Here is a 21,562-nt window from a genome sequence, read left to right as displayed (position 1 = left end):
TACAACCCAGCCTGCTAATGCCATTAGAATTTCCAGACACAGCAACTGGCATGGACTATTCAACGTGGCCACTGCACATTACAGAACAGAGGGGGGGGAAAAAAAAAGTTGGATTTCTCAATAGGAGCTATTCTTTTTATTCTATTTGGGGGAGGTGGGGGGGGGGGGGATGACTGATGCACTTTCAATGTTCTTCCACCTGCTTAAGGGAATAGCACTGTGAACATTCTGCCCCTTGGCACTGAGGAGTCACGGAAAAAAAAAAAAATCGAATAATGCTATTTGATATCAATATTTAGCGTTGCGTGTGTGACATCAAAGCGGGCGGCTACTGTGGGCAACGTTGCTTTCAACTTTGGAGCTGATGTCCATCGGTGTGACTGTATGCTTAGCCTCTGTCAGCGGCGCCGCTGAACCTCTCTTTAGGGGAGGTCACCGTAGCACATGTGGGTGGGTGGGCTCCCCCACCCCACCGCCCCTCCGAGCTGCAAGCTAAGGTTTATGGTGAGTGACAGAGAGCCGGGTCAAGTAGATGCCTATCTCCATCGGCAGCTTAGCTCAGCGAAACGATCCGCCGGCTGATTACAGAGGAACCGACTGTCTTTGTTTAATAACCACGGGAGTCGCTCTTTAAGGATTGAGAAGACGCTCGGTCTTTAGACGTTCTTACCGTCCGGTTACGACAAAGCACAGCTTGCACGTGCTGTATAAGAAAGCCGAGGCTTGCTGGAGGAACGCAGACATCTTCGGGTGCTCGTCCACGGGGCTTTGAATGGATAGAAAGAACCCGTACAGCTTGTCAATCAAACCCATGTTGACCACATAGCTGCAAGACACAAGCAAAGCGTGGACAGGTTAGCGACGTCGCTCCTAAAATGTTCACAAACGCTTCTTTTGTGCGTCTGTGCAAGGGACACCAAAAGCCTCTCCACCCACTGCTATTAGTGTGATATCTCCAATTTGTCTTTGGCAATGGAAGGTCTCGTGATCATGTTTCTTTGGGCCTTTCAGCCGCAAATGGCTCCTAATAGGGTCATTAGAGAGCTATTGTGGCCCTTCCAGGATTGGAGTCTCTGCATAGCTACCTGGGAGTCGTCTTCCAGTATGGTGAAATATTTGTGCTCAGCTCAAGGATTGTTGCAGCCTTTGACTCTTTACGTAACTGTGACTCGAGCTTTTAATTCCATTATTCAATAAATTCAACCGTTTGGACAATTGTATTGATTCTATGAATTACATGGTCGGAAGAACTTGCTTGTATAATAGCCTGGTGACTCAATAGTTCGACCACGGATTGTATCTCTGTCTAGTCGGGGGGGGGTTAAAACAGGTGACAATGCCGATATTCCACTGCGGCCCGCTCGACACTTGAACCCAGTTCCAATTGTTTTGACTTCTCCCTCGTTCACAGAGCGACTTTGGCCGAAAGGATCCATCCTCACGTCGACTGCTTTGCTCAACGTCTGCGTAATGTTTGACAAGCTACTCGGCGGTCGCGCTGGCCGCTCGGCGCCGCGTCATACGAGCCCGACGCGAAAACATTTAGGACAATGGCGAAAGTCCAAAAGCGCGAAAAAGGAAAACTGAGACTGTGGTAATAAGCAGAAAAGGAAATCGTGAGCCGCTTTCCATGTGATATAGGGCACGGCATAATGAGAGTGTCAAAGCCAAAGCGAAAAATGTTTTGATCTTTTGTCCTTTCTCACTTGCTAATACATTACAGAAGGCAGTCGAGGTAAATCCACTGCTCGTACTTGGGATTAACGGAGATGACGCCATTTTTCTCAAGCCCTCCCCTGTCTCCAGGGTTACGACTGGGTCAGTGGATGAGAGTGGTGGTTCCGTGCAGCTGCTCCGGCATGATGATGAATCACGCCTTGTGGGAGGGAAGGTGGAAAGGACGCGCTCTTCGCTTCCATGGGCTTCTACGTGGGCCTGCCTTTCCTCATGGCCCGGATTTTCTCCATCACGGGTTGCCTCCTACAATCCAGATCCACACGGCCAGGTTGGAGGGGACCTTTCCGAGCCCTGCGAGTGCTTTTTGTTTACGCTACTTTGTGCCCACCCCTTCAGAAATGGATCCGGGTTTGAAATGTGTTGCTCCACGTTGGAAAAATGCCAGAATACATGCTCAATCTCACACTACTCCCGTTTTGACAAGACACCATTTGGTCCATTTCCAAGAGGGATCACATTTGGTCAGCTAATACTTCATGACCAAGTCTCAAACCCAGTTGAGAGGAGATAAAACCAGAGAAAAATAAATATAAAGACTAAGAGGTGAAATACCTGATCAGGTCTTGTGTGCGAATATTGAAGGAATCAGTGGCAGAGTTCTTGACCTTGGCATCCGGAGACGAAATCAAAGAGTCTTCCGCTTTTCTTGACTCGGAGGTCATCGGAGACAGGCACCTCAAGATGGTCGCTGTGGTTTGCAATAAGGCGGTGGTAAAACCCTCACACACTTGTTTGTTAACACTACGGCCGAAGATGGACTTGTCCTCATCTGGAACATAAATCTGGAAAAAGAAAAAACAAAAAGTACAAAAATACTCAATTTTGTCTAAGAAATAAATTTTTCAGTGTCCATGGTCATTTCAACTAGATTAGAATTTTTTTTATAAGGCATCATTTTTTTTCCCACTATTTTATTTTTAAATTTGTTTATAATAAACGGTTTAATTTAAAAAAAAACTTGTGTTGCGACACCATTGGACATGTCTTTCACCGCAGCAGCTGCTGTGATATGTTTTATATAAACCAACGCAAAGACGCCAGCCTCTCTCACTCTCTCTCCCCGTGTGCCCTAAGGAAATAGGACTGCTTTGAATTGCAACTCACAACAGAAGAAAGAAACCCCAATGGAGTTCATGCACGTATCACAAAGTCGTGCCTGCAACTCGTCTGCGTTGCGAGCACGGCTCGGCTCGCTGGCACCAGTGGATGTTTGCCGTGAGATGAAGTTGCCTCGTTACAAGGTGATGAAAGAAAAAGACCCGACGTGTTGCAAAGCCGCCCGACTGACTGAGCACGCAAATACCCCGTGAGGAGGCTCTACTATGTATTTTTTTTTTGTTCCACAAAATAATCAAACTACGGCACTGGAGCTTTAATAAAACACACAAGCCAAAAAAATGCTGATCTCGGGTCAATTCACTGACAAATTGACTTTGTGAAAAATGTGAACACAAAGTGGCGATATCTACCGTTAGCTGGTGCAACAGCAGGTCCATGAGGAGTGCGATCTTGTTGCTGAACAGCACATAAGAGCAGTTGAGGGGACAGGAGGAGCATGTGGAGTAGTAGATATTCACAGCAACACAAAGGGTCCTAAAACGGAAAAGCGAGGGCAATTAAGAATAGATGAGCACAAAATGACAATCAACCAAATAAAATGGTATCTTTGATGGTTTCATTTGGTCCCTGACTATACTTGAAACTCATTTCAAATCAACTCTCCCCATTAAAGTGAATGGAGATGCCATTAATCTGGTCCAACACCTCCAAAACAATTTTTGAGCGGAAAAACTTTTTTTATTTGTGCCTCACAAGTCAAAGGGGTATCCCAGTGGCACCGCGAGAGCAGAGGTTGGATTAGACAGATTAAAAGGCATATTATGAGGAGCGCTCCCCACACCAGACTTCCTTAAGGCAGTGGAACACAATCTCAGTCACATCTTGGCTGAGATTTTGCAGCCCTTCCACTGAGGAGATAAATCGGTTCTTCTTCAGCAGATCCTTGTGGCCCCAGGCAGCTTCCAGCGATAAGTCTGTCAGCTTGCTTCTGTATTATGTGCGCTTTAAAACAAACTCCAAAGACGACTGATGCCTTGGATAACTGACCAGTCCTTCTGCGGTGACAACTACCAGCCCCCCCCCCCCCCCTGTCTTATTTGAACAGTGGTGAGAAAGGAATCAGTCTCTCTTGTGCCTAAAAAACTTTTTGATATAAACCAAAGTCTGCACATCTGCTGCTAGTTTTCAGTCAAGCCACGCTGGCATAAGAGAAGGAAAAAATATTTGGTTGAGGGAGACCCGAGTCAGAGTTAACTTAGTTAGAACCCGCTAGTAGCGGCCAGACATTTTGTGCTTCCATAACATGTTAACACATTTATCTAAACTAAGATACAGTAGAGTGGCAAACGTAAAGTCTGTGGTGCAGGAAGTAACAAAAATATCAAGGGGATAAAACAAAGCGGAGAGCAGACGGCGTTTGACTGCGGTAAGATGACTCGGCTTGTTTTCGATGAAAACGTGTCATGTCAGTTTGAATCGAATCATAAAGTGACATGCTGGACACATCTTACAAAATCCAAACTGCGGAAGCCAAAGACAAGGAATCAACTACAGTGCTTGACGTCACCATGATTGGATCCAAGATATTTAGAAGTCTTGGGAAAGAAAAAAAAAAGTCTCTTCAAAATTGAATCTGATGAAATATGTTGTATATTTGACCTCTCTTTTCTGTATCAAAATCACTTCAGTTCCCCAGATAGCAATCTCGGCCTCCGGCATAACAACCCATTCATCCGACTGCTAATGTAATGAGCGTGCAATTGCTTTGTAACGCAGCTAATCGGGCTCGTCTTTGGTCATCTGTGGACAAATGGGGGGGGCGGGGGGGTCTATCAAAGACATGTTTGTCGTATGGCCTTACACAAGCTGGTACAAAGAAGAATCGTAGTGATCTGTCTTTGGTTTCCTCCCGCCTAATTGAGCTTGATGAGGCAGAGACACCGGATAGGGCCGCCCTCTCTGGGAATCTCTCCATCCCAATGGCCATTCGTGACGGATTTTCAGAGACAATTTGGTAAAGTGCCACACCATCTTGTCTCGTGTTACTCAAACATGTTGTCTTAGGTGTGTCGGTTGACCAGCGGAGGCGGACATTCCTTCAGTCGTATCTCCGTGCTGGTTGTGATTGCTCGATCCCAAAAGTGAGCGTGGCGTATCTGCTCGTCACTACAACGCTAGAAAATTACCCGAGTCAGTCGGGAGATTCCCGCCAGAATAATCAATAAAGCGTTAATCTGCACACCGGTGGCCAAATGAATCTCACAAAACAGGGATTAACATTTTACCTGTGAAAGCTTTGTGTTAAATCCTTGGAGAAATGTGGATGAGAGGTGGAGGGTTGACACACACCTGATCAACTTTAACCCCAATCTGAAGCTGCCTGGGTGGGCTCTGGGTTTTCGCATGATCGGGTGAAGGTGTGGCACCATTTTTGTATTTCTTCAGGACGTGCATAAAAGGCCAGCGAGACGAATTTCAAAATTGACGGGAATTCATAAGTAACATGAGTCATTAGCATAAAGTCGTTTCAAGATCAAAATAAAAAAAAAATCTCAATCCCATTTCTAAAGCCAACAAGCATGAAAAAGGCTCTTTTTTTTTTTTTTATCTACCCTGGGATCTGTGCTCCTCAAGTCTCACATTTCTCACTCTCTGTATGCTTCCTATGTGAGCAGTCAAGCTTGGCTGGAGTAAACCGGCAGAAATCGGAGCAACTTCCAGATCAGGTTGAGTCACACCGCCTCTTCAACAGGGGCAAATTTGTGTTCAGGGGGAAGAAAAAGAATCCGAAGCCAAAACAGAAAAGGTGAGGAGGAAATGTCGTTCCTTGTGCTGTCAAACAATCCCCTCATTCACTGCTATCTAAATGACATTTCATTTGATTCTGCTGCTCCGATACCCTGAGTGCTTCCACCACTCGGGTTGTTGCTCAACACTGTCCAGGTTAGGGCGAGCGATCCGATGAACCGTAACGCTGCGTCATGCGGCACGCTCAAAACAAATGGTGGAAAACATCCTGAAATAAAGCCACTGGCGGCAGGTCCGATTTCACAGGATACACCACGTCACATGAGACAAGAGGTGCAAATACAAATTGGGTTAACACGCACGTCCAAAGACTCCTAAACCCTTCTATGGAGATCACCTGATCCAGTTACCGCCATAACATAATCTGTCTATTCTTGTCTAAGTAGTATTAACTACACTTCCAATGAGACCAATGAAAGAGAAATTTTAGTTCTAGTCAAGACCGGCACAAAAGTTTGCAGCGGAATTAGCTCACGATTGTAATGCTAACAGGATGGAATGGACATCCCCGGGGAGAGCTATGGACAATGCATCAGCGCAGTTGCCATCCTTTTCCTGCTTGTAAAAAATTGCTCCGCTCATCTAGCAAGATCAATATGGTCGCATCACTTGTAAACAGATGGGCGAGTCTCCATGGTGGTCCGTTAGCCAACCAGAGAGTGACAAGGCAGCCTGACTACTATTTGCCAGGTACCAACAGAATTGGCAAAGAAAATATTGTAATGCTAGAAATAATTATCATTAGCCTAACAGAAAAATTTACTACTTAGGATTCCCTTTGATTAATATGATTTATTACAGCACCCCCCCACCCCCCCAAAAAAAATCAATAGACAAGTGATGCCCTTAAAAGCCTTATAAATAAAAGAATTTGTCCATTAGCAGGGATTCCGAGACCACTAAATGCTAATGAATGGAAGAGCGAGGCCATTCTGCTCCATTACGGAGTTCCACAAGAGAGTAGGGTTGCCTTTCTAACGTTATCTACGGGAAGGCCCGGCGAACACCGCACCCACAATTCAAAAATACCCTGCACTCTAAATGGCAAATGGCTTTTTACATTGCCGGAGTTAAAAAAAAAAAAAAAAGATTGGCAAAATGGAACTGCTTTCAAATTTCTCCAAACACTTTACTAGTATGCATGAAATACATTTAAAATGAAAATGTGGTACTAACTTGTAAGGAATACGGGGAAGGGCGGTAGGTGAGGAGGCAGCCGTGACGACCTGCAGGATTTGCTCCAGAGCCGATAGGCCGCCGCCCACTTGGAAGGCCACTTGGTCTGCCGTGTTCTACACAGACAAGAGAGGGACAAAGACCAAACAAAAGGTACATTTACGACAGTAAGCCACAAAATGGACATGGCTCTCCCGAGGGTAAGGAGCCTCTTTCTTCCGAGGGGCGAGGTATTGAAATTGAAAACAAAGTGATCCCTAAAGTCTCCCTGCTTGACCTCAAAGCAGCAGCCTGTCCAACTGCAATCAAGTTGCGGCGGAGGGTCAATGGTTACGTACTTTGAGGGTGGTCCGAACAAAGAAACACCGACAAAAACAATTCCACAAGTTTACGGTGTTGATCACTTCAATGTTTCTTTGTTTACACACTTAAATGGATTAGTGGATTGTTATTAAAATTGTCCAACGGCGACTGGAGGTTGGTCGGCGAGAGCAAGGTGAGCCGTGGCGTCGGCCATGTTGGGTTTGATAGGGAGGAAATGGCCGTAAGGGTTTGCTACTGACGGACGACTTGAGCGGGCTGTGTTACACCGAAGGTCACTCCTCCTCCTAATGAGGTTACTGGCTCCTTAGCGCTATGACAGCGCTAACATCCAGCCACTTCACGGCGCTTTTGTGTAAGTTGCCAACAAGCCTGAACACATTTGAGAGCCGAGCGCTTTGCTAAATTACAGATAAGCTCTTCATCTGTCACTCGTGCACAGCGAGGAGGAAAATGCTTCTTGAATACAAATATCTTCTTTTTTTTTTTTTTTTTTTTATTAAGACTAACATGCCAAGAGAATCTTATCCTTCAACATAATCAGACACGTTCTGAATGGGCCGTTTCTATTTTGAAAGAACTCAAGAGGACTAGTTAGAATGTCCACTCAATTGAGTTTCAGTCGTTCTCTTAACTTCATCTTAACCATCAACACCGCCGAGCGAAAAGCTCCTCAGGCAAATGTGAGGCAGCTCTTTCATAGGAGCTTATCAAACAGGATTGAATGGGCTAAACGGGACCTTTTGTAAAAACCAGACGATGAGCTCGGCGAGCTGCTATCTTCTGACGACAGATTTATCTGCTGTGAAAATGGAACAAAAGTGGCAGAAAAGGATTCAATTCAAATGACCTATCATCTTATAGTTAAGTGTTTGGGATGAAAATGTAATACCTTCATTCGAATGATGTAGCTGCTAGCCATTTAATTGTTAGCATTACCATCGTAATCTTAGCAACGAATTGCAATTCCCCCTAGAATAATTGAATACTTTGGTAACGCAGGACAGGTGGGCCAGCAAATACATCTTATGAATTACATTTCCAGTTTAAACATTTCCGAAATTTTAACCGCTGAACCCATTCTTACATCTACCGTAATTTTCGGACTATAAGTCGCACCGGAGTATAAATTGCACCAGCCATAAAATGCCCAAAAAAGTGAAAAAAAAACATGTACCGTATTTTCCGGCCTATAAGGCGCACCGGCCTATAAGGCGCACCTTCAATGAATGGCCCATTTTAAAACTTTATCCTTATATAAGGCGCACCGGACTATAAGGCGCACCATTAACGCATCATGTCAGATTTTTAATCCAAATCAAATCATTCTCCATTTTATCTTTTTTATTTCAACTTCAGACGGAAACAAATTACTTTATAATCATAAAATAATGATCCATAGTCTTTTTGAGTCATGATTCACAGTCTTCAGCGGGCCACTTATGATTGATTTCATGACACAATGCTTTGGACCAGTTTAAATTTAGGAATTTGGTCCATATATAAGGCGCACCGGGCTATAAGGCGCACTGTTGGTTTTTGAGAAAAATTGAGGTTTTTAGGTGCGCCTTATAGGGCGGAAAATACGGTACATAAGTCGCTCCTGAGTATAAGTCGCCCCCCCCACTCAAACTATGAAAAAAAAACGCAACTTATAGTCCAAAAATTACGGTAGTCAATTATATACTTCATTTTTTTTTTCCAGGGGGGGAGGGGGGGGGCTGCTAACTTTTAAAAATACAGTTCATGATCCCTTCCATTTATCCGGATCAATTTTAATGCCCAAATCAATATTAACAATAAAAGGGGAGTAGCTCATTAATCTTTCCGTAACAGAACGGCCACCAAAGGCCAATCATTAAGACCCAAGTTAGACAGATAGCTTCTGAATAATACAAGAAGGAGAATCTTATTCAATTACTGTCCAGGGTCAACTATTGTTACCCCAGCTGATGGGGAGGCTGCAGCAGCTGCTAATTCCTGCACCCATGTGCACAGACCAGCCAGATTGCACTTTGTCATCTCCTCCCACCAGACACTTTAATTACATGGAGAGAAGCTAATAACCTCGCTAGTCCAGCCTGACCAGCAGATGGACAAGCAAGTCGTCCAGCTGACCATAGAAGACTGAAAGTTTTGCATGAAAGCACCATGGTGGATTTTGGAATTTAGTTTCTAAAATATAGAATTTGCTCATGTAGATAGTAAATGAATTCAATCTTTAATTGAATGCACGACTTGTTGGCGGAAAGTAAACATCTTCCGAATGAAAATGCACGATTTTTTGCCGCCACTGAGCGCAGGTCGGCCCGTGCTGTCAATCTGACCTTAGAAAAACACGCTTTTCAAAGTTCAAACTTTGCTGTTCCCTATTTGGCACAAGCAGGCTCTGACAGTTGACATTGAAAAGGCAAATAGAGCCGTGTACTTTCAGCTACTCGCATGTCTGTGCTCTTGACATTTTTTTTCGACGTGTTGCATATTTTCAGACAGGCTTTAATTGAAAACACTAATAAACACTTTGGGCAGTATGTAATGATAATAATAATGAGTGTGTGTGTGTGAGTGAGTGGTGGTGGGGAGCAGAAAATTGGAAAAATTCACTTCTCAATCACGTGGAGTATAGCTGGAATTAGGTTTGACACAAAATAAACCATTAGAGGCCACAAAGGGAGAAACAAGCCGGGGTCAGAGAGAGAGACGGACAGCATAACCACGCGTGCAGTTCGGGGTGTGTGTGTGTGTGTGTGTGTGTGTGAAGGGGTGGGGCCCAAACAGCACTGCAGGAGGGGAGTGTCGGGTGTTGTCTACAGAATTAGCAAAGAAAGTGGAGACTGAATCAGATATGGGACAGAAAAACAAATCTGTAGGTGAGTCAGTGACATGAGAGATGCTTGTTAGGTCAAATAATCTAAACGACATCGACTTGAAGGGGCCAGACAGCCATGCTGACGGAGACTCTATTTATTTGACTTTGTCCAGGGATTAGAGAGCCAAGTGCCCCCCACCCCCCCTTCCCGACTGTCTCATTTGCCAATCATGCTTCCCCAATACCACGGCTCTAATTTTTTTTTGAGAGCACCGACTGGATCAGGAATGAGCTTTTAAAAAGAAGTGAAAGACAAGGGACTTAATTCGCCTCTTTTGACAGCGACGGCAGCGCTGACAAAATGAGCACATCTTTATTGGCCCGCTGACCTCTGCCCTCATGTTGAAGAGTGGGCGGAGCCGAGAGGAGGGTTCCTCGTGTAGTGACAGCTTGTGAGCTACTTACATCACAGCTGACTCCTCCTCTCTCCTTAGAGGAGCTCGTGCCAACCGGGCAGTACTTCTTTCAACGCGTCCCTGGGGAAATACGGTAATAGCATCTCCGGCTATCCCGCTAGTCACTGATGGGACTCCATAATCTTTGTATTCTGACGCCAGCGGACACACAGTGGGATGATGGTATAATGGTGCGCAGCACAACATGGCAGGAGATTTATGCCTCATTACAGGAAGTGGACTGTATATTTTCCTCATCATAAACATGGTGGCAGGTGTTTTAATGCCTTCTCTCGGCCCAAATTAATTTGGATTTTACAGTAAGAAATAAAAAAAAATCTTTTCGAAACTGGTTTCAAATCAACTCGAGTTGGAAACTGTTATAATCACAGTAACTGTATATTGAATATACCCATTCACTTACCTTTTATTGCATATCACTGGAGTGTTTGCTCAATTGCTACAATAATATATTGTAATAAAATATTGAGTTGAATTAATGTCTCATGGTGATATTTTTTTTTATTTGAACTGGCCATTGTCTAAACCAGTGGCGTCTTGAGGGGTGGACACTACAGACATAGGGACAATGCTCACTCTCGTGCCAGGAAGCACCTCTATTGGTACCATGTGCACAATCATAACACAGTTAACATGGTCTTCATTAGTCAATAACCAAAGGCAAGTGGCTTTAGAGTAAGTGATACTTGGGAGGGTGAGACAGAGGGAGCCCAAGCCAAACACAACTAATGACCGAGGAGACATGCAGAGCGTCTGGCACGAACCGCGCTAAGCTGCAGACGAGACCGAGATGATGTCAAGTCAGAAAAAAAGTATTGGAAACCACGCGGAAACCAAAAAGTTGTTTAAGCTACCTGTTTCTCCAAGATGCGAAGAATCTCGCCCAAAGTTCGATCCAAACTGGACACTTTGTTGTTGGCCCATTGGCCGTTATCTTGGCCCTGCAGTTGCTTCAAAAGGTCCTTCACCAGGCGCTGTAACCTGAAGATACAGCGGACAAAGGCAAACATCACTTTCCTCAAGTCGGACTCAAACGTCAATATGATCAGATGCACAAAATGGCAAATTTCCGCAAAAATAATCAAACATTTATGATTAAAAAAACACGACTGCACTTACTTGGCCTTGTATGGGGAGTCAGGAACTTGCGTCTTTGTGTCAAATGACGTCTCGTATTGCTTTGCTCTGCACGGGTACAAAAAAACAAGTATTGAATCCTTGGGGAAAGATTTTGGCCTCCCCGTAATGCACACGATAGATGAAAGTGTGAAAGGAAAGAAAATGTTCGGGCCGAGTCTGTTTATTTGGCCTGTCAGTGGAGGGGCTCGGCCTAAAATGATCAGACAGCAGCGTTTTGCTGGCACCGATTTATTTTTTTGCTAAAAGTCAAAATTCCTTCATCTCCGAAAAATGTAGGTGACGATTATCACTCAGTATTTTAACGAACACTAATTTTTTAATGCTGCCTTAAAACTTAATGACGAAGGAGCCAACGTTTATGTTTTAAGGGGTTTCTGTGCTGCTCTTTTTTTTTTTTTTTTTTTAATTGCCTTTGGGGGCTTGCGGCCTCAGAGTGCAAGTCCCAGCAGGGCTGACGAGGGAGTGACAGGAAACAGAGACAGATCATGTTGTCACTTTCTCAACACCACAGAGCCTCTCCTTGTTCTGACCGCCAGTTAAATTGAGTAAGCTCTGGTCTGAGTTCTGCTGCACGGCAAACGAGCCTCCTATTTGTTTATGGGTATTGATTTTCCTTGAAATTTCATTTGAAAAAAAATCAATAGCTGAGAGGGGGGAAAAAAACAAGCAGTGCTAATATGTACATGCATACTGTGCAAACAGAGATGCGGCCAATGACACGACAACAATTTGGAGGGAATCTTTTAACAGGTGGAAGGCCAAGCTTGAGCGAGCCATTTAGAGTTTTAAAATCAACATCCGTGTGGAAAGTCAGGATGCAAAAAACACTTGTTTGTGTTAGCGAGGTAAAAATAAAAGCTACGGACCTGGAGTTCATCCTGGCACGGAGCTTTTTTGCCTTCTTGCGGGCCTTTTGCCTCTCCTCGCTATCTTTTAGGCTCTCGGAGGAAACGGAGCTGTCAGTCACAATGTCCACGATGTATTTCTTCAAGGAAAGATGCTCCTATAAAGCACAAAGTGGAACATTATTAAAAAAAAAAATCTGTAAATACATTTCAGGATAGGTTCAGTGACCATGGCAGGTCTAAAACAGTCCACTCCCCCACCCATAGACAAGCCTTAAGGGCAGAGGCGTCACTTTGACCATTTCTACTAAGCGATGGTGTGATATCCATAACCCGATTTGAGCGACATGCTTCATGTGCCAGAAACTAATGACCTAATTATAATGTCATCCATCACCCCCAGACGACAGGCCTCACAGATAAAGAAAGGACTTCCGTTGAGAAGTCGAACTAGAACCTGTGTGTGGGATGATGCCATAGCCTCTGGTGACAAGCGCTGGTGCACCTGCTGGCTGAATGGAGAGCGTTCACTACGGCGGAACGTAATACAGGTGTGAAAAAGCAAATTCATAAATCATCGCTTCTCAAGGATGACTCGACATGATCACGTGTACAGTCAATTAATTTTAATCTGCTGGGACAATTTAATATAAACTCCAGTTCAAACCATGTGGTTATATTAAGCGACCAATCGAGTTGAGTGGATCAGCAGCACCTCTGCTGGTTGCCGTTAAGTAGTGCATCCAATTTACCATCCATTGCTTAAACACGCAAATTATTGATTTGTATTTCCTCTAGATGTAAAATTTCGCCATTCTAGCGTCAAATCCAAGTAACAAGTGGCTCCCCCCATTTTTCTCACAGTTTACAGGTCAGTCAGAACCAGCGCTGTCATCTGACTTGCAGTCAGTAATCTCTCTGAGAGGGCTACCCGAGTGTGCTTGCCACTCACCTAATGGAATTGCTTAAATAATGCATCCAAAACACCATTTGCCAAAAATATATCATACTGCTACTATAAAATGGTAAACTGAAATATAGGGGGCGGGGGGGGGGGGGGCTGACAGGTAGCTGTAAATGCTTTAGCAAATACAGTTATTACAATAAGGGCTGGGATCAACTCAATAGCATTAAGAATGTTTGCAAATATGGCGACAGACAGACAGCCGTCTGCCACGGAAGCATCATCATAAAGCGGCAAACACACCGGGGCCCGACCGAGGTCTGCGGTGGCCCAGCACAATGCCCAATATTGCCTCTAGTGGGAGAAACTCGAGCCGCCTCTAAACATCCCATCCCTTCCTTTCTCGGACACAGACAGAGCTATCACAGATCTAAAAGGCAGCCGGCACAAATACACATTCTATGGGATATGTTCACCCGGCGCCTCTTTTGTCACTCACAAAAGGCCCGAGCGGGTAGCTTTCCATTTGGCGTTGAGCAAACAGCTGAATTTCATGTCGGCTACTAGACGATAAGTGATACGACACGGGATGGGGTTACAGTCTTTGGTTGCTTCGCAAGACTTTTTATTTGTGTCCAACTGCCTCCTTTAGGTGACATTTCAACACGGACATGCCATAAATCCAAATCGGACACCCGCGTTTTGACTGAAACTCGTCTTCCTTTCTTTCGAATGGCAATTTCGTTGCGGGAAAAAAGGTGTCGAGTGTCTGATTTCAAAACAACAAGGGGGAGTGAGAGGGGGGACTTCAGCTGCCACTCTTGATATTTCAGCAAGGTTCTCAATTTAAGAGCCAATCCTAAGAGTGTCAAGCAGACCTCCAAGACTATTTGGGTCCTATGGGAGGTCACTTCTCTGCAGCTTCTTTCTGGCCTCTGTTGTCACCAGGTATAGAGGTGATCAATTCAGTCAATTTTCAATCTCTAGAATTCAATATCACCTGGCTATTTATCATTTTTTTAATATTCGACTTTTGGTCAAGTGAGGACACGGACAATTGTTTGCCTATTAGTACATCTTTTAATATTTCATCGTTTATGTTTGTGCAACAAACCTGATTGGAATTCACCAGTTCCCTGTTTATTCAACTGTCAAAGGGAACAAACTAACTTGACTCGCGTTTAGACAGAAAATACCTGAGAGGAAAGACGGCGGGGCCTATCCATTCTTCTCACAAGAGAGCAGGGAAGAAAAGCTTTGAATGAAAGACCTACTGGGGCCAAAGGTGCTGCGTATAGCACCAACAGTTGTCAGACTCACAATGAGCAACGCTGAAAAGCCAATCTCATATTGCAGCCCGAGAGGTTAACTTGCATTGACGGGCTGCCTTCCCATGGAAAGCGCTCAATGGCTACCCCCCCCCAAAAAAAAAAAAATGGTGATGAAGTGATGTCACCCGTCCACTGGAGCACTGAACCCTGACTGTGTACATTTCAAGGCCCATTTGCAACGGCACAAAGAGTGTGTGTGTGTGTGTGTGTGTGTGTGTGTGTTGGGGGGGCATAAACAATAATAACCGCGCCATAAAAGACAGTCATCTGTTTCTTTGTCCTCGATCTGTTGTAGGCGAATAAACGTGCGTGTCGCCGGCAGGTTGATGATACGCACCACTTCCTCATCGGACAGCTCCCGTCCCTGGATGCTGCTGCTGTCTCGCACGGCCTGTTGGTGCCTTTTGCCCTTGGTGTGGCTGAACAGGTGCACCTCTGAGGTGATCTGCAAACACAAGCATAGTGGTCAGAGGTCGCCGCCGCCAACAATGGAGACTCCAGGCAGGAAGGGGTCATCAGAGCCCCACGGGATGGCGGTGAAATGATATACCTCGAGGTTGGTTTTTTTTGCCAATAGGACATGACCTGCCACTGCTGAACCTCACAGGGGAGAGCAGAATGCAAAGTACATGAGGCTGCTCCAAAAGTCAAATGACGTCTACCGCTGATAAAGGATGTCAATTTGTTTTTAATTGCCCCAATTACATCACAATGTTTGTCGAAGGGAACTTTCCACATCTGGCATTTCCAGTACAGTACACTGACAATTAAGTCCCAAACAATTATTCTGAAATCAATTCAAACAGCGTAAGCTTGACAAACCACGGAGCCCTTTTACCTACGACGAAACGGTTTATGATACTTTGTGTCTCAGGTCATTAAATAAATTGCTTGGTCCCGTACAGCCCTTCCTGATCCCTTGTGTCAGATGTTACGCCAAGGTCAATCGTCGGTTCAACAAAATTCACTTAGCGGTTTCGAATGTCAGCATGCTCAACCCTGGTTTCCCTGGTAACCAAGTCTTCGCAAATAACTGCATGATTCCATTTATGATCTATCTTATCAGTGTTCAAACGTTTGGCCGTCAATTTGTAATGACTAGATTTGCCACAAGGGGGAGCTAGACGTTCTTTCATCCAACAGTTTGGAAACGTACGCACCACAACGGCGCAGAGCGAGCACTGTTTCTTGCGTTCGTACGGCGTTAGCTTGGGGGCGTAGTCTGTGTTGGCGTGGCGGCCGCTGCTAAGCTCGGCCGCCTTCTCCTTCCTCTGCTCCATTTGCTCCATGTGCCTGCGGCTGCTCTCGTCGTGCTGTGGCGGAGCAAACGGAAAGCGACGGGGTCAGCTGGGGAACGGTGCGTGTCTATTAGAGACGCAAGGTGAGCCCTGGATTAACTTACCTTCATTTGAATTTTCTTTTGCAGCTCCTCCATGGCCTCCTGTTGAGCCGCACTAAGAGCGGCCAGACGCTCTTCTCGGTCTCTTTATACAATATAGAACACGGGCATTTTCAAAATGTCAATATTTGAGGTTAGTTAGCTACACGTGGGGAAACCTTTGACCTGAGGTATGTGCTTTCAAGACACAATTATTTATTGAGGTCACCTAGCCTGACACCAGTCACAAAATGTAGTTTGACGTCTTATTTTATGACATTAAATTGTGCTGATGTACAGTACAGATTGTCAAAAGCTATATTATTTTCATTTGGAACTTGGAATAAGAGCTTCGATGAGGGGGGGGGGGGGATCAGAAATGTACTCCAACCCGCCACAACAACACTTACCTAGCTCTCTCCCGCGCCGCGTCCTCTCTTGCTTTTTCTTTTTCGTGCCGCTGCTGTTCAATTCGAGCCTCTTGTTCCTTGCGCCGAATCAACAGCTCCTCCACGCGTGCCTGCCGCTCAGCTTCAAGGGCTCGTTTACGTTCCTTACGGAGAAGAAAAGCGCCACGTGAGACGCTTCAAATGTGCAAACCCAACTATGCGGGTCCTTTTTTTTCTGGTCTCACCTGCACCGCTTCATCCCTGGCTTGCTTCTCCTCCTGCCTCCTCTGCCTGTCCTCCTGGAGCTCATTAAGGCGTTGCTCGTATTCATTTAGTTTCGCCAGGGCATCGTGTCTCTTGTTCTGAGCTTCGAGAGTATTGATGAAGGCGATTTCATTGACCTGAATGGACACAAATAGGATTTCATCCAGTATTTCTCCAAAACTTACTGTTGACTCCCCTCTACTCCCCCCATCTACCTTGGCCTCTTCTTCTTGAGCCTTCTTCACAATGGCCTGGAGTTGCAACTCTCGTTTTAACTCGGCATGCAGAAGCTTTTCCTCCATCATCTTCCTCCGTTGTTCCAGCAACTCCTCCTTCCATTTCCTCACCTCCTTTTCCTGCAGAAAGCAACAACAGAGAGCCTGGGTAAGGCAAAAAAAAAAAAGGGTCTGCTCAACATGTTTCCACTCACCCTCTCCAAAAGCTTCTGCAGTTTGAACGTCTTTTCCTCTCGCAATTTGTCCCGCAGCTGCTGAGCCTTCAGCTGTTTCTCTTCATGTTTTTTCTTCGACTCTGCAATCGTCCTGTCAGAAACACGATCATAAATCACTCACCTTTTGGTTAACATGGCCTGACAATGCTCAAGTTGATACATCCTTGTCAAAACAAGGAGAAGGGCCTTACTCAACATGTGGTAAAGCTGTTTATATATAAAAAATAATAATAAAAAAAAAAAACCGGCACCTTTTGCGTGACGGCGAGGACAATTTTTCATGCATGTGGATCCCGTGTCCGGGAGGGCGAGCGGGCTCCTCCTCCACCATGTCGCCCCATGAGGTATTCTGACGCCATGCCTCCCTCGCTGCAAACGGTGGGTTAAGAACATTTTGAAACAATTTACCGCTGGGCTGACGCGTGGAAATCCATACCTTCGTAATCGGCCAACATCTCACTCCATTCCATGTTGGGCCCACATCCTCCATTAGCAATGCCAGCCTGGAAGGGCATGAAAGAAAGCAGGAGAACAGTTCAAATGACCCATGCAGGCGCGTCAGGGAGTTCAACTTTGTCTAACCGGGAAGTCATTTTCGTTGTCCGTCTCCAGATCATTGTTCTCCGCTTGAATCTCTCTGGTCAGCTGCTCTTCTTCTGCGATGGCGCTGGCGATGGCTTCTTCGTTGGCCTTCTCGAGTCGGTCAGCCAGCTCCTCTTTTTTAGCCAGGACCTCGGCCATGGACTGAGGCTGGACACAGGGTGAGGGTGTCATCATACAAAAGTACGTTCAAAGAGTTTTGGACAATAAAACATTTGCGTGTCTAGATAAACATTCGAACTCACAGGGCGATCACGAAAATCACAAGTGAGGACGCATTCCAATGTCATGCAGGTTACATTTAGCGTGAGGATGAGGAGATGGTGGAAGGAGCAAACGACTGAAATATTTGACTGATTTGACAAAATCAAAAATCAATCACAGATTAATAAGTGGCACACAAAACTTAACAGGTCAAGCTGTTAAAGTGTGTGTGAATATGACATACATGAATGTTGCCTACCTACTAACAAATCAAATTGAACGAGAACCACTGTGGATTGAAATTTAGCGTTGAGCGTTACAGGTTCATTAAAAAAATATATATATGCGCCCGTTTAGCCAGATGAACGGACCACCTTTGTGGTTAATTGAACACCCAAAAAAAAAAAAAAATCCACTCACAGCTATTCTTCCCAGTACGCGGAGCTTAAACACATTTGGTCAGGGGGCCTGCTTCAAATCGACTTTGTTTAGGCGCTGAAGCACCCGTGAGACTCCCCTCGACTCCCTTTGTACCGACCCGAGGCCCGGTCCCTCCCCTCCCCTCTGCTCCTCCATCTCTCAGCACTCACAGTGGAAAGCTCTGTGGGGTCCGGCACACTCTCCAGTTTCACCGCTTCCATGGGAGTCTCAGCCTGTCGTGGAGCAGATGTGGCCGTGCCCCCCTCAGCCACACCGTCCCCCAAGGCCGACGGTCCGCCCAGCCCATCCGTCTCGGGTCGCTCTAGGGATGCGGAGCGGGCCGGGGCTAGGACCGATAAGGTCATGTCTGATGGCGGGGCCGCAGCTGAACACGAGGCGGGTTGTGGGGCTGGGCAAGGGGTGATATCTGCTATAGGGGGAGGAGGCGCGGCGTCGCGGGCTGCGTCGGCACAAAGCCCCGAGTCTCGTGCATTCTCTGCTGGGGGCTGCACCGACAATCACACACAAGCAGATGCGAGCTCCATTAAAAACATGCATTTCAACAAAAACACATCATGCGGGGGGCGGGGAGGGGGATCTTGCTACTGACATGCCCTCAAACATCCAAATTTGGAGATGGATTGTCAAATGAGTGTGTGTTAATTGTGAATTGTGTGAGTGAAATAAGCCGCTGAAATCAAATCGATTCCAAGTGGTGTGTTTCTGAACATGGAAAGCCCAAAACAAAAAACGCAGTTGATGAAAGCGTCTCAGATTTCCATGCTTGGCATGAATAATCGATTTCTCTCTTCGGAGGAGCTTCTTGTTATGACGTAGTGGAGCGAAGTACCTCGACTGTGTCCCCGCCAACTGGAGGTTTCTCCTCATCAGGGGGATCGACTTTCTTCTTTGAGTCCACCTTAGTTGTGTCGATCGGAGGTGGGGACTGCGGGCGGACGGGATGCTCTTCTTGTGGCGGCACGAGTGACTGATTCTTGCTGCTGGCCTGCTTCGGGGCCACGTGAGTGGCCAAGACCGGACTGACCTTGGCGATCATGGTGGCGGAGCGAGGCTTGGCCGCCCGTCCGCGGTGAACCGTCTCCCAGCCTTCGGAATCTTTTTTACCTGAAAACATCTGGTCAGATTTTCTTTTCCCATTCTCACTTTACGCCATCAGGGATGTCTTACTTGGCTTTTCGACCGAAGATGTCATCAGCTGAGTCGGACTCGGAGCCGAGTGAGTACACTTCACTCGGTCTGCCCAGCTGGGGCCCGAAAGGGAAAGCCGGGCAGCGGCCATGGCAGGTGGAGGTCCACTAGATAAGACACACATATTATAATCACAATAAATGAAGAAAAACATTTACAAGCGGATCACGATTTTTTTTTTAATCCGATCAATTCAAACCCCAACTGCCAATCACAAACACAGCGGGGCTTAGCCCAAAGGGGCTTACCCAAAATTCAGGGTGCGACGTGCAGCTGGGGAGGAAACCATTCTGTCCGCAGAGGGGCTCGGCACCACGTGGCGTCCCGGTGACATCTTACGCAATTCCCAGGCTAAAGAGGTCGGCCTGCAAATTAAAAGTAGTATCGAGCAGGCATAAATAAATCCAGTTCCACCTTGTGTGGGAGGGGGGAGTGGCGAGACAGCAAACAAACGGGAAATGAATGCGCGCGGGGAAAACAATGAGATCACCTGTTCTGGGCATCGGTTTTCTCCAGTTTCTCCTGGAGCTGGATCCAGTCTATGAGGGCTTTGAAATCCCGCACGTAGTTGTCCAACATCATCAAGACTTCCTGAGAGTAGCAGTGACAGCTTGATGTTATTGCTCTCGATACAAAAAAAGTTTTTCCTCCCCAACCTAAACCACCCACCATGGCCACAAGCCACCGATGAAAGCAGACAACTGATGGATGGCGATGGGAGTGCTGATTGAGAGTAAAGCTTTCACAGGGCTTTTAGTTAATAGACAAGTCAGTCTAGTGAAAGATGTGTCCAGCAGCAGGAGGAGCGTCGATTGGAGCTGGTTAACAAAGACCGCCTCTATAGCTCGCCGCTCATTTGGTAATGAAGGCCGAAGAGGGGGAGGGGGGGCATCGTAAAGTGGCTTTTAGCATGTTAACAGGCAAACGTAAAGCTAAATACAAGCCTCGCGTAACATTTCACGACAAATGACAACATGTTTGACCTCAAAGAGGCCTTGCCATTAGGCGCCTCGGTAAAAGCCAGTGGTCCGTACATGCGCGCAAAACAAATGAAGCATTTTTGAGGGCTTCGTTTAGAGGACAAATACAAAGTTCACTGGCACAGCATCCTTCATCATCAAATGCATTTCTAGGTGTGAGCTGGAGAGAAGATGAATAATTCCCAGTTTTACTCTATTAGACGGAATTTGGTGAGCTGATTAGTGTGTCATGAGAGGAGTCGTGTAAAGGTGAGAAGAGAGAGAGAAGGGGGAAAAAAAAACAGCTGCCAGAACACATAATGATCATACCACATAGATAGTGGCTACAATCTGTCATCAATATTCAGAGCAAGCCCTGTGATAATTCTCTAAGCCGTGCGGAACTGACAGAAAGCAGAACTCAAGAGGAATGTGGCCTCCATTTAAATGTCAATGTCGCCCTCTAGCGGTCACACACAAAAAACTGCTCAAAAACCCACGCACACAAAATGCAGTCTTCCATGAGTGAAGTTCTATTTGTGCTGACCTTGCATTCGACAACACTTTGATCGGACTCGCACGTGACGTAGATCTCATCCACGGCGCGCCGCAGGTTGTCAAAGAGGAAGGCCCAGTAGCGTGCTCGCAGGTCCACTTTACGAGGCTGTCGAGATTTGGTGGGGCTCTTCTCGGCCGCCTTGTCCAACAAGGCTCCGGCTGTGCTTTTGCTCTCCGCGCCAGCATTCTGGGGAAGGATAAATATTTTTTTTAACTTTGTCCAATGAGATACAGTGAAAATAAAAAGCCTGCTGCGATTTAGTTGGGGTTAATCGGAGGTACCAGTGGTAAATATGGCGCCCTCTGGCGGACATGCATCAAACACCCACCTGTCTCTTATTCCTTTGCTGCCCGGAATGAGTCCTCAGAGCTCTTGCGCCGCCGGCAAAATGACTTTTGGACTTTGCTGTGTGGAGAAAATGGAAATGATCCAATAAGAAATGTATCCCAACAGACAAGGCCATTTAGAAGTATGTCGTGGAATATCAAACATTTTGTGTGTGTGTGTGGGAGCTGCATAAGTG

General features: G+C 46.0%; 1 protein-coding gene across 3 annotated transcripts in view; it reads right to left on the bottom strand.

Moving 5' to 3' along the window:
• Nucleotides 1–21,562, bottom strand: part of scaper (S-phase cyclin A-associated protein in the ER) — a 31,696-nt gene that overhangs the window by 7,086 nt on the left and 3,048 nt on the right. For 2 of the 3 annotated variants that reach the window (XM_061284100.1, XM_061284101.1), the window contains exons 3-26: nt 21,368–21,444; nt 21,028–21,225; nt 20,012–20,112; nt 19,770–19,886; nt 19,501–19,628; nt 19,163–19,437; nt 18,483–18,818; nt 17,671–17,838; nt 17,525–17,591; nt 17,340–17,457; nt 17,068–17,179; nt 16,853–16,993; nt 16,619–16,774; nt 16,395–16,537; nt 16,009–16,090; nt 15,767–15,919; nt 14,944–15,051; nt 12,393–12,529; nt 11,506–11,571; nt 11,241–11,367; nt 6,781–6,896; nt 3,207–3,330; nt 2,290–2,519; nt 671–826 (exon numbers count right to left, since the gene is read on the bottom strand). In XM_061284100.1, coding sequence (XP_061140084.1) covers nt 671–826; nt 2,290–2,519; nt 3,207–3,330; nt 6,781–6,896; nt 11,241–11,367; nt 11,506–11,571; nt 12,393–12,529; nt 14,944–15,051; nt 15,767–15,919; nt 16,009–16,090; nt 16,395–16,537; nt 16,619–16,774; nt 16,853–16,993; nt 17,068–17,179; nt 17,340–17,457; nt 17,525–17,591; nt 17,671–17,838; nt 18,483–18,818; nt 19,163–19,437; nt 19,501–19,628; nt 19,770–19,886; nt 20,012–20,112; nt 21,028–21,225; nt 21,368–21,444 — 3,436 coding nt within the window. The remainder of the gene's footprint in view (nt 1–670; nt 827–2,289; nt 2,520–3,206; nt 3,331–6,780; nt 6,897–11,240; nt 11,368–11,505; nt 11,572–12,392; nt 12,530–14,943; nt 15,052–15,766; nt 15,920–16,008; nt 16,091–16,394; nt 16,538–16,618; nt 16,775–16,852; nt 16,994–17,067; nt 17,180–17,339; nt 17,458–17,524; nt 17,592–17,670; nt 17,839–18,482; nt 18,819–19,162; nt 19,438–19,500; nt 19,629–19,769; nt 19,887–20,011; nt 20,113–21,027; nt 21,226–21,367; nt 21,445–21,562) is intronic. The other variant, XM_061284102.1, reaches the window with a different exon arrangement.

This window comes from Syngnathus typhle, linkage group LG7, assembly GCF_033458585.1.
Source record: "Syngnathus typhle isolate RoL2023-S1 ecotype Sweden linkage group LG7, RoL_Styp_1.0, whole genome shotgun sequence".
Lineage (NCBI taxonomy): Eukaryota > Metazoa > Chordata > Actinopteri > Syngnathiformes > Syngnathidae > Syngnathus > Syngnathus typhle.
The sequence above is the reverse complement of the archived record's forward strand: the minus strand, read 5'-3'. Positions and strand labels throughout refer to the sequence as shown.